The sequence below is a fragment of the Taudactylus pleione genome, unplaced genomic scaffold (assembly GCF_031769625.1).
Source record: "Taudactylus pleione unplaced genomic scaffold, aTauple2 ptg000537l, whole genome shotgun sequence".
Classification (NCBI taxonomy): Eukaryota; Metazoa; Chordata; class Amphibia; order Anura; family Myobatrachidae; genus Taudactylus; species Taudactylus pleione.
In genome coordinates, this window is record NW_028284939.1 from 579,204 (window position 1) to 592,450 (window position 13,247).

Sequence of the window (13,247 nt, forward strand, 5' to 3'; positions counted from 1 at the left end):
AACCCTGTTGGTTGACATTGGTTGGCACCCTTTTGTCCTGAACCTGTTATACCATCTTAGGCTAGCTTTGGCTCTCTGTAACAGTTGGACAACTTTTTATGCCTAGTTCTGTCGCCTTCAGAATAATGAAAGGCCAGTGTCCATATTTTTGGTCTATAAGATATAGGAGGGTAAGGATCTAAGGTGGTGCACCCGTCAAACCGCAGTCTCCGACAGCTAATACTCAGGATACTGCGAGGAGTATGGAAGAATGACGTCATCACACAGTATTCCTGAATTAGAAACACAACACTGAAAATTTGGCTCCCCGCTGCCAAAAGCCAAGCTATAGGGTTTACATCCGGGTCCCTGTTGCAGCTGCGCCCACTATTGGTGCACCACCAAAACTCAACATTTCATTGTAGAAATTTCTTTAAATGTTTCAATTTACTTACGTTAAATATGCATGAATAAAAATTAATACATTTTCTCAATTGGAGTCATGAGGAATTAGAAAATGTACGTTGATTATTCAGAGGTAGAGGTTTTATTGCGTAAAACACAGAATAAACTGTACTGCTTCAAAGACATTTTATTCTAATAGATGGAAGAAAAAAAAAAAAAGAAAAATTATTTTTTTAATACTTTTGTACCAGAATAAAGTTATGTTAACGGATGTAAATGTAATAATAAATAATGACCAAGAATAAAGTTTAAATACAAAGTCCTCTACTTGTTACAAGCATAGCAACAGACTCCTCTACTCTATCGATCTCGGACTTACTCCAAGACGGATTTTTTTTTTTCCAATTTCTCTGTATAGGAATGTAGACAATATTATGACCAGTACTACAGACAACAGGCGTTACAGATGAAAAACATGACATGTTTATATATGAAAAGCATGATGATATTCAGAAACTGACAATGTATCATCGCCGCTGTCACTTGCTTGTGTTACAAGTTACAAATGTTCTGGAAAAATAAAATAAGGCCAGGGAATAGAGGCTAAGGGGGAAAGGGGAGTGGGCAGGCCAATAGCACCAGACCTTGGGCTCAACATACACACACATCACAAGTAACGGGAGATGTATCCAGTGTCACAAACAGAATTATTGCCTGTCTTATCTGAAAATTCTCAGAGGACACTAAAGAAATACTGAAATAGATCAAAAGTGCAAGAAATGGAATGTAATTTTTTTTTTGTATTTCATTTTTTTTTTAAGACTTTTTTTTTTTTGCTAAGATATAGAAGGCAGCAGAGCAAACACAGAAAAGCAAGCGACTGACAGTATCCAAACACAGTAGTGCAGTTAAAATTCTAACGCTTACTACAGTCAAAAAGTTTTTAACACCTTTTCAATCCTTTTTAGTTTTTTTCTGTTTTTATTTTTCCCCCTCGAGGATCTCAGAAACAGTTGCATTTTTTTTTTTTTCAACTCGGTATAAGTAAGGCAGTGAGAACTATCCTAAAAAAATGTAAAAGAAAAAAAAAATTATTCAACCGAGTTAGCAGCTTGCTCTATATATCAAGTGAGCCCATTACGTTGCGACCTCCTGGAAAAAAAAAATAAAAAAAAATAAAATAAACTCACTCGGGTATCTTTTCTTTCAGGCAGCATATGTAAATTGTACTCTTCAATCTCCTGAGATGTCTCCAGTCTCACAGCAGAGCATACAGATTCTATTTACATTGATTGCAGTTCATAGTTTTGCAAACTGCTTTAGGCAGAGTTAAAAGTTTTAAGGCTGTTGGGATCTACGCCCTGCTCTCAGCCTACTGAAGATACTCCGTCTGTCTGCTTTCTTTTCCCCCCTACAGTACTCCAGCTATCATAAAATACAAAGCACCTGATTTACTGGTGGAAGTGGTGTCAATGCCGCACGCAGTTGTAAGTCTTCCACTGCATCCGAATAGCACTGCGAATGCGTCCTGATGTTAAAGCAGGATGACGCAGAACGAATTAGGTGGCAAGAGCTGTGGATTTGAGTGGGCGTTCGTGGGCGATAGCAGGGGGGTGGGTATGTCACGGACGGCGGCAAGGTCTAAAGATGCAATAGCACTAAAACCGGAACGACGTGTTCAATAGACAAACTGCGCCTGCGTCCACCCCCAAAACAGGCCCCAAGTCTGAAGGAAGTCAATTAAAGGGCTGCATCTAAATAATGTTTTAGTTTTTTTTCCTTTATAAGACTCGTTAACATTCAGATGTAAAATTTAGATGCTATCTATCTAATGTAGTGGGCAGTCAAATAAATTGTGGGGGGCAAAAAATATAATAAATAAAATGAACGAAGTTCTGCACGCAGCTAGAGGGCCCTATTCAGGGGAGCACACAGTATCGATGCAGCACGTAAGCGGCCGATGTTTTATATCTGCGCATGCGTCCGAGTCGCACAACACCACAATAGTTACCAATGGGAGATGCAGATCGAATTTGGACACAAGAGGCCAGGATTTCAGTAGGCGTTCCTGGGCGGTAGCAGGGGGGGTGGTTATACAAGTGTGGGTGTGTCTAAAGCGCTGTAGCGCAGACACAGGACGCCATGTTCCGACGGAGATATCGCACCTGCCATTGGGCTCGTGCAAGTTTCTATGGTGCATCTAGAGATGCACCAAGATAGATTAGCGCCGCGGCCATCGGGCGTCTCAGTAAGTAGATCATCAGTCGCGACCTCTGAATCAGGCCCGGAATGTTTTTTTTCTTAACAAAAATCCTGTACCGCCCCCCCCACGGCATTAGAGGCAGGGTATATATAATATGTATCCAGCTTAGAATTCGTGCAACGTGTCTAAACCACATACACAAATATAAATCTGCATACAAATATTATTATCATTATTTTATTTTTTTGGGGGGGGGGGGATTATTTAAGTAAATGAAAAATACAGTAGAACAAAATAAAGTTTCCTTTGTACATACATGTCTCAATTCTAACTAGCACCTTCATCAGGCGAGATTGAGCAGTCTGGTACACGATTCGGTGATATGCTTTATCCCCATAAAAAAATAAAAAATAAAAAGAGCAACAAAAACACAACATAACACTAAACCTTCCCTCAATACTGAGCGTTGATTTTAAAAGATGGAAGAAACAAAAAAAGGCAATGGAAGGTGCTGCATGTGGCTTCTCTTCTGACGATCCTTTCTACACCAGCATTATTTGTTTGTCTAGATCTGGAGAAGAGAGACGAAAGACGGAATATCGTCATGTTTTTCTGTATGCTGCAGGTCAGTAGTGACCCCAGCTTGTGGGCTGTCTTGGATTTCTCCTACAGTTGCTGTTGTAACACCACTTCAATTGATTTTTTCCTCGTAATGACAGCTCCAGTCAGGCTGGCACCACGGCCCGGCTACCAACTCATCTCATTTCTATGCTCAGATAATGACAGCAGCTGGTGTCATATTATAAAGGTGTTTTCAACGATGAAAACACAGCCCCTCTCTCTTTTTCCGTCTCCCTATCTCACTCTCTCTTTCTTTCTTTCTGTTTTTCATTCTTTCTTTCTTTCAAGGCAGCATTGAATCGTTTAAATAGTATTTTTTTTTTTGTTCGTTTTTTACTTCCGAAAAGCATTTTGCATCGGACAAAGACCACTTCAAAAGTCTCATAATGCCGTACCGGTCTTCCAGTTACATTATATACTCCAAATTTCGATTGTTTGGAAGTTCCTGTTGCTGGGTAGCAGTCCCACAGCCATTTTTATTTTATTTTAAGAGGCGGGGGTTTCGTTTTGTTCCACATTCAAAGTCTCCTGCGAAAAAAGGATTGAGGTTTCCCTTGCCCCGAATGGCCTTGGGAGATGGACCATTTCCAAGACAGTCAGTAGGTCAAGTAACATCGAAATATACAGAACCGTTGGCTTTGAGTGTATTAGTCATGGGGTTGGCTGCTTTCTGCCGTAGGTTGCGTTGAGCTCCCGGGTTTGACAGCTTCATATTCTTCGGAGTTCCCAGAAGTCTCTGGGTCAACTCGGGAGCGCTTGAACCTGCGGTCCGGGTACTGGCTGTTGTCGAAAGGCATACGATGGACACAAAGGACGTGGGTCTTCAAATTTCCCTTCTGAGAGGCACTGTAAGGACAATATCTGCATTGAAAAGGCCGTTGACCTGCGGGAACAGACAATACAATTAATATATGTCAGTTTGGGGTCTCAGTGAGTCATTAGGCTAAAGGCATTTAGGGGTCTATTTGCTAAGCCTTGGATGGAGATAAAGTGAATGGAGATAAAGTACCAGCCAACCAGCTCCTAACTGCCATGTCACAGGCTGTTTTTGAAAAATGACAGGAGCTGTTTGGCTGGTACTTTATCTCCGTTCACTTTACCTCCATCCAGATTTAGTAAATAGACCCCTAAGCCCATTATGTTGCTACTTGCGAGCCTATTGATTATCTATTGATCCAAAAGAGAGAAAAATATTTATATAAAATTAGATTCCACCCAGGATTAACACCACGACTCAGTACAATAGAACAGTGTCGTACAGTATCTCCAATTTATCCAAAACAAATCATTCAAATCATTTTTAAACCTAACATTTGTATCTGCCAACATGACGCCTAACCATATACAGAGACCTCACAAATTTACTAAAGAAGCACCATGGGTGGCAGGGCGAGATCTAGAGTAGAAGTAGAGCATATGCAAAGCTCAATATGATGAACAAAGGGCCTGATTCAGACCCACTTGCAAGCGGCTTTCCGCTCGCAAGTGGGTCGATGTTGTGCTCTGCGCATGCGCACGACGGCGGGAGCTCCGTCGTGCGCATGCGCCAGACGCGACGAGCGAAGGACTTTCCTTCGCTCGTTGTGTCTGATCAAAGGGGGCGTGCTGTCGATGTTGACTGACAGCACGCCCCCTTTGGTGGGCGTGCCGGGGGCGTGCCTCCCTGACGGGGGCGTTCCCACGGGAACCAAAATCACTCCGGGGCTTGCGGTTGAAAACCTCAACCGCAGGCTCCGGCTCGCAGTTTCGATGGTCACGACCATCGCGACCATCAAACTGCACGCTCGTATAGGCTGTGGGTGGTGACCCACAGCTATACGAGCGTCCAGGAGGACGCTCCATTTTTATGGAGGGCGGCCCTCATTCAGAGCGTGCACTCCGCTCAGAGCGTACGGCTCTGAATGAGGGCCAAAGACGCAAAGGGCTATTTTATGACGGTGTCCTCAGTGGGAATCTGGTCCGTCACAATATCACCTGATAGTCCTATTGAAACAATGCGGCAAAATGATCATCAGCCATTTCTTAGGCCATGGATAACAAGCGTGACACCCTCACCCTCCATCTCCCCCCCCCCCTGCCATCAAAAGACTGAATACTGTAAGACTGGGTTTGTATAGCAGCCTGACTGTATCAGCCATACTTGATTTCCCTCCATTGCGATTTTGAAAAGGAGATAATGATTAGCAGGAAGATGTAGGAAAAAAAATTTGTGTTATAAAGGTAATTTTCTTGCTGTTTAAAGAAAAAAACAACAACAAATTGCTGCTTTAACGCCACTTGTTAATTCAGTAAAAATGTTATTGTCTTTCACTCCCTATACAGTAGTTATCATGTAGGGGCTACATATTGCACATAGTAACTATGTGTTACTATGGGTGGGGATCTGTCTTCATTTTCTACTCTGCAAAACTTTTCTTTAGCAATAGCAAAATCTGCAATATTAGCAAACGTCTGCACTGGCTGATCACTGCTAGAAGCGTTCATACATTTAAGAGAGAGAGAGGTGGTAATTTATACTGATGAATGTGTTGAAATGTTAGTTGAAGCTGTAATGATGAGAGTATATAAGACAACTCTATATAATAAGGTAACTTACACTGCTAATTCATTTACTCACGCACACACACACATATAATATGTTTCCACTTCATACAAAAAAAGTATGATGCTTCTGTGACATAAATGTGTCTATATTTGCCGTCCCTGGGGCGTATAACACATGGCCTGCGTTATGTTACATTTTATTTCCGGTAGAAAGAGAAATGCTGGCGCACCCTGGATCATTGGCCCTCATTCAGAGCCGTTCGCTATTTGCGGTCGTTCGTTTAAAAACAAGGGGTGGCTATTCAAATGATCCGTACGCACATTGCAGTCTGTTCACACCTCTAAGTCTGAACGAACGAGCAAAACATACGCTCGTTTATTTGTTAAAAACGCCCCCTGGCCGCTCGCACCATACGTCATGTCCGCTATTTATTAGATTAATCGAGTACATCGACCAGCGTATGAACTGCTCGCTATTCTTGTGGTTGGTGTTTGCTACCACAAATTTGCGAGCAGTTCTGGCTCTAAAATAACCCAGTGACGTGGTCATTGACGCTGCTGTTTTAAATATACACACCCATAAAATGCCCGTTTTGACCTTTAAGCACGCCTGCGTTCGGATCTCCACTCCCCATTTTCAAGCACCTTCCCCTGTTACCACCCACATACGCCTCATTCTGTCACTCAAAATAGCAGGCACTCGCTATATAGCGTACAAACGATTTTCGGCCGCACTGACTGGTTCGCGCATGCGTACTAAAAAGCGTACGCATGCGCAGATGTGCAAACATCGCTCGGAACGAGCGTACTGCCGCTAACGAGCGGCTCTGAATGAGGGCCATTGATCCCTATAAGCAGCACAGTTGGTGAACTTGGGATCTTCACATAATAATTTTTTGCCTATGTACATGTTAGTTACATAAAGAAGACTGTGTGCAAGGACTGAACGTTTTTTTTTCTCCTGTAGGGATCAACGTTCCCCAATACACTAGTGTTTCCTCCGTCTACTCTAAAGAAAATACCCCCGTGTGCGCTGACGCACAGGGAAAACCGTCACCTGTGCATTTTACCGGTTGCATTAAGTCAATAAAACGTTTGGTGACCGTATGAGAGGTGAGGGATGTCATTTATTTACAAATGAATTTGACCCATTCATCTCTGACAGCGCTGTACAGACTAAAGGTGCGTACACACGGTACGATTAAAATGCACAATATGAACGATAACAATATCGATCATATCGTTATCATTCATATCATGCATTTTTCAGCACCTCCAACCCACCAGCGACCTGCGATGCGCGGGCACGTATGGACGATAACGATGTCGTCCATCGTCCGTGCACGCAGGCCAACCTGATCGATATCGGCCAGGTTACTATAGGGATGCGATGGTTGGCCATCGTTGATGGGTTGGTGGTGTGTTGGATGATCGATATTGATCATCCAGCACACCTGGAAGATTATTCAACGATATCGTTATCGTTGACGATCGTCCCGTGTGTATGCACCATTAGCGGCATGTACAAGGATCATAACAGTGGCTTTTTAAAATAATTTTACATTAAGTAGACTTTTGCTAATAGGGTTCAAAGGGCCATGATGTGCTGTAACCCATAGCAACCAATCAGGTGTCAGCTTAAAGCAATCTAGTGCAGACTAACGAAATCTAAAATGGGATTGGTAGCTGTGGGTTGCCACTGCAATTGTATTTAAATAAAGTTATGTTTAAAAGTAAAAAAAAAAATTTTTTCAGTTTTTTAGTTTATTAGTAAAGATGTGTATTGGTTCTGAATCATCGTCGTGGTTTGGTTTTGGCAAAACCACCATCAGGTGTTTTGGTTCGGTTTTGCATTACTTTAAAAATTGGAATAAAAAGCTAAAATCATGGAACTTGGACCTGTTTTTGATCCTATAGTATTATTAACATCAATTTTGACCACCTCACAGCATCTAAAATCACGAGGGAGGGACTTAGATGCAATCCTAATCACGCGAGATCCGGTTTTTAGATCCGATTTCCGAACTTGGCGAAAGAGTCAGGGTTAAGTTCTACTCGGAACCCCAAAATGATCCGAACCAGTACTTAGAACCCCAAAGTTCGGGAGTGTTCGGTTTTTCAGCAAAACCAAACCGATCATCTCTACGGGTTGGGTACGGGATACCGGCACTCAGGATCCCGGCGGTCAAAAACCCAACGCCGGCACTGCTACAGCCATTATATAAACTACATCCCATCTCTACTTAGTATTATTTTATTTTTTTTACAACACTTAAATAAACAAATTATTCTGGAATAATGTTTTTTTAGAGACAATCCAGCAGAAGACCACACAATCCAGGCCTGCAAACAAGAATACTCGTACGTTATATGCTGCATTCTGATGCTGCGATCTCTCCAACAGCTGTCTTGTTAATTGAAAGTTTTTAAAGTTAATTACCTTCTGAAATGTTGATTTGTCAGGCATCATGTCAAGGCGTATCAGACACATTGTAGCCTGCAGATGACACTGTGTGTGCTGCCAATACAGACTGTAGCTCTGTGTGTTTTGAAAACACGGTTATGGTGACAACCATTTAGACTGCGCTAATTAGGTTATTATTGGTTTAAATAATATTATTTATGCAAGCACTCATGTTGAACTCGGCATATTATGAACATGTGGAGAGATTCTCTACAGCGTGCTCCATGCTTGCATTCGTGCAATTGAATTTTTAGTGGGTTTGTTTAAAAATAAATCGGGACACGTATATCAAAATATCTATGCGGCTTTATAGAACGAAGATTACATCTGAGAGTACTGCTAGACTCAATTCCACTTTATAGCTCTTATAAAGGGTTCAGTACGGGATCCCGGCGCCCACAATACTGGACTCAGTATCTCGACGCTAGAATGCCGACTGATTTCGAATACCGACACCTGTAGGTAAGTACTCTAACCCTACTCCTAACCCTTCCCCTCAACCTGTCCCTCCCCCCCTGCAGCCTAAACCTAACCCTCCCCCCTCCCCGCCTCGAAGCCTAACCTTACCCCTCCCCTACTGAAAAACCCTTACCGTTGGGATGTCAGCAGTCGGGATTCTGACTGCTGTCGGGATTCCAGTACCAGCATTCTGAGTGCCGACTACATCCCCTTATAAACATTTATGAGTGTGTCACCTACACTCATGCCCAGAGCTTTTTAAATATTGCCCATGAAGTACTTCAGTGATGTCGCTGATTCATGGGCACCGAGGGGCTCAACGATGTGACTACCGTGGTAGAGGAAGTCAGTGCGCCAACGAGGGCCCTAGTTGGATGCCACAAAGATGGCAGACGTCTCCATGACACCTAGGACAGTGCCGTGGTTGTAATACTCTAGAATATAAACTTACCCTATCATTCCTTGGCAGATGCTGTTGGGACTCGGGGAAGTAGACAGACACTATTTGAAGTTCCCATAATTTTGAAGTGAAAACCCTGGAAGACCCATGTGGCATGAAAGACTATAGTGTAAACATTAAACTTACTTTTGGATACGTAAGATAAAACATACTGTATGTACAGACCTATCCCCACTTATCTTGTTGATATGAGCTCAGAAGAAGTGCTAAGTTTTGGGAAAAGTATGGGGTATGCAAGTACCTTGTAGTGTGCAAGGTAGATCCCCTAGGGCAGGGGTGGGGAAACTTTTTTATGCCAAGGGCCATGTTGATATATATAACATGATTTGTGGGCCCGGTGCAGGCCATGCCCCCTCTGTGTGATGTCACATGGGACAGGGCCACAATCGTCAGGGGAGCTGTAAGGGCAGTGGTGTGACCGTCTGAAGTGTCCTAAGGACGCTTCAGGTGGCACTGCTGCATAGATTCTGGCACCCTGCTAGCCAGATGAGGCTAGCAGAAAAAAGCTCAGAGGGCCGGACCAAATGATTTCGGGGGCCTTATACGGCCCCCTGGCCTGAGGTTTCCCATCCATGCCCTAGGGACACAAAAGCAGTGCGTGTTGTAACCCCACACCATATATACTGTACTAGCTGTATATGAGTTAAGTAACATACAGTAACAGTTACAATATCAGCTCTATGCTCTTAGTTATGCCATTTATGTGCTCAGTAAAGGACAGAAGTTACCTTTTGCAATTCCCTCGCCCCTCACTAGGAGGCGGCGTTCCTATTCGCAGAAACGTCGTCTTCTGGTGACACTTACAAGACTTATCCGTTTCCAAAGTATTCAAAGCGCATTAACCCTTTCACTGCAGCTTGGCATAAAGGATTTGTGAATGTAAACGGACGCAGCGGCGGTGACAACATATGACGAGGAGGGTGGGCGATAAGCGCTGTGTCGCTATGCGAGTCAGTAATGGATATGTCATTTATATTCTCGTGGCTGTCATTAATACACGGTTGACCAAGGCAGAGCCAAGGACTGCCAACAGGTTCCATAAGGACTTTCATGACTTTCTATACACAATATCTATTTTTTCAATAGTCAAAAGTAACATTGTCCCAGAATGAAAACTGCTAATCAGGGGAATTCAGTATGGAACTACAGATACTAGCATGCCCTGCCACAGTATTAGTGTGCCCTAATAGCAAAACAGTGGCAGTGCATGCTGGAATGTGTAGTTCCACAGTAGCTGGAGGGCCGCATGTTGAATTCCCCTGCTGTAAATATAAATGGTAAATGTTAACACCTTTGGCCTATTATAAGAAATACATTATACACTGTCATTATAAGTACTGTACAGTGTTTTGCTTCTATTTTTTTTTATTGATTTTTCAACTGCAGCCATAGCGGGGAAAATAATTAACTGATCGTTAAAGATTTTGTTGTAATTATCAGTTATTAAAGCCAATAAATGTTAATTAAATTGGAAATAGGGTGGTCGGAAACTGAAGACTTATTGATGAAAGGGATTATTGCAGAGGCAAATGAAGACCAGACCAGTCCTGATTCAGAGTTCGCTTAAAGCCCAGGATGCAATGCGGCAAACTTGCGCACAACAACGAATGAGGCCCATAACCCCGGCTTTTAAAACTGACTTTTAGACATTATAATATCTATGCACTAAACTGCTCCCCCTAACATTGCAATATTACACCCTAACCCGGAGGCACCCGGCCACCTCTAAGCATGAAGACTTCCTGTGAGTAATCCAAGCGCGGTCCATTTGTTTTACTGCCAAATTATTCTTGGTCTATAATGATGTAATGTATATGACATTTTGGACTGACAGTGAATGGAGTCACTGCAAATCCCAATAATTATTCAGCTTTACCTATTAAAGAGAGATTACAGAATAAAACCACACATGGCAGCACTGTGGCTGAGAATAATTACTTATATTATTGATGAAATAATGTAAATAAGGCAACCCCCAGCTCATCTGAAGAGGATGTATTACAAATAAGAATCTATCTATCTATCTATCTATCTATCTATCTATCTATCTATCTATCTATCTATCTATCTCATATCTATCTATCTATCTATCTATCTATCTATCTATCTATCTCATATCTATCTATCTATCTATCTATCTATCTATCTATCTCATATCTATCTATCTATCTATCTCTTATCTATCTATCTATCTATCTATCTAATATCTATCTATCTATCTATCTATCTATCTATCTCATATCTATCTATCTGTCTCATATCTATCTATCTATCTATCTCATATCTATCTATCTCATATTTATCTATCTATCTGTCGATCTATCTATCTCATATCTATCTATCTATCTCAGATCTATCTATCTCATATCTATCCCATATCTATCTATCTCATATCTATCTATCTATCTATCTATCTATCTATCCCATATCTATCTATCTATCTCATATCTATCTATCTATCTATCTATCTATCTCATATCTATCTATCTCAGATCTATCTCTCCCATATCTATCTATCTATCTATCTATCTATCCCATATCTATCTATCTATCTCATATCTATCTATCTATCTATCCCATATCTATCTATCTATCTATCTATCTATGTACCAGGCTTGCCTACCCTCCCGATTTGGTCGGGAGCCTCCCGAATATCGGGTGCCGCTCCCGACCCCCCGGAAAGGCAGGCAAGCCTCCCGGCTGCAGCCTGCCCCCCGCACAACTACTAGAAACCCCCGCAGTGGGGATGCCCGATGACGCGATTCGCGCTGAATCGCGTCATCGTGGCTCCGCCCCCCGCTTTACAATGCCTTTATTTTTGGCATTGTGAAGAGGGGGCGGGGCCACGATGACGCGTTCGTGCGGTCACGCCCCCGGCCCCGCCCCCAAAACGCCGTCATAGCCGGCCACGCCTCCCCCTCTATGCAGGCATACAGCTCCCTCCCGGAAGGAGGGAGCTGAATGTCGGCAAGTATGCTATGTACTGTGCATGGGCAGAAGCGAGATTTGGCATATCTCTGAAGGTTTGTGAGTAGGACGTATCTGTGCCAGATCTCTCTTTGCGTGAAGTGGTCATTACCTGGCAGTAACTGGGCAGCAACCGTGCAGTTAGATGGAGCTGTTCCGCCTCATGTACGGAGACGGGAATCCATGTTTCTGACCGATCTGTTGCATCTAGCATGGGGCTGGCGCAGGTGCTGATATTAGTGATGATGGTTGCGGCTATGGGCAGAAAAACAGTGCGCCGTGCGACTTCCCGCTTTATGCCGCACAGATTCTCTCATTAGTATAAGGTAGACAGTCCGGCTTCCGCGGCAACACGCAAATATAGCCACTTTTTTTGTGACTCAGAATTAGCAGCATAATGTTAGGATTGTCCTGATAACCCTGCACATTAGCTCACCGCGCAGAGCCACAGTGAATGAATGCTACTCACCCCCTTGGTGTCCCCTTTTGCCCTCCCCATCATGGCCACACCCCCATTTTCAAGTAGTCTCCCAATTCTTGGGGGTCTATTTACTAAGCAGTGTTAGGAGACAGAGTGAAAAGTGATAAGGTGCCAGCCAATCAGCTCCCAACTGTCATCTCACAGGCTGTGTTTGAAAAATGACAGTTGGGAGCTGATTGGCTGGCCCCTTATCACTTTCTTATCACTTTTCACTCTGTCTCCTAACCCTGCTTAGTAAATAGACCCCTTAACGAAGGTGATATATTAGGTAGAATATAAACCAACCTGAGCATGTTTCTGCCAATTACATAAAGGTTCAATGTTTCCTAATCAGATAAGCTACATCGTCATAAATTCAGCTCACAAAATGGCTGCCTTCACTGTGTGTAGGTGACTGACAGATACACTTTAAATATGAGTTGGTTGCTGGTCAGATATTGAAGGGAAATATTTATCAAACCTTCTCAAGAGGACAAGTGGTGGTATTTCCCGTAGCTACCAACCAGCTTCTAGCTATTATTATATAGAATGCATTAGCTAAATGATAACTACCATCTGATTGGTTGCAATGCCTCCACATGGCCTCTTTAGAAGGTTTGATACATTTCCCTCTCTGGTTAAGTGAAATTGAAAATTGCTATTTTACTATCAATCTTCTTTCTAT

The 13,247-nt window shown here is 42.7% G+C and overlaps 1 protein-coding gene across 8 annotated transcripts in view; it reads right to left on the bottom strand.

The window, feature by feature from the left end:
• Nucleotides 1–637: 637 nt before the first annotated feature.
• ZNF536 (zinc finger protein 536) overlaps nt 638–13,247 on the bottom strand; it is a 640,597-nt gene continuing 627,987 nt past the window's right edge. For 7 of the 8 annotated variants that reach the window (XM_088451057.1, XM_088451058.1, XM_088451060.1 and 4 more), the window contains one exon: nt 638–4,091. In XM_088451057.1, coding sequence (XP_088307183.1) covers nt 3,856–4,091 — 236 coding nt within the window. In that variant the 3' untranslated portion in view covers nt 638–3,855. The remainder of the gene's footprint in view (nt 4,092–13,247) is intronic. The other variant, XM_088451063.1, reaches the window with a different exon arrangement.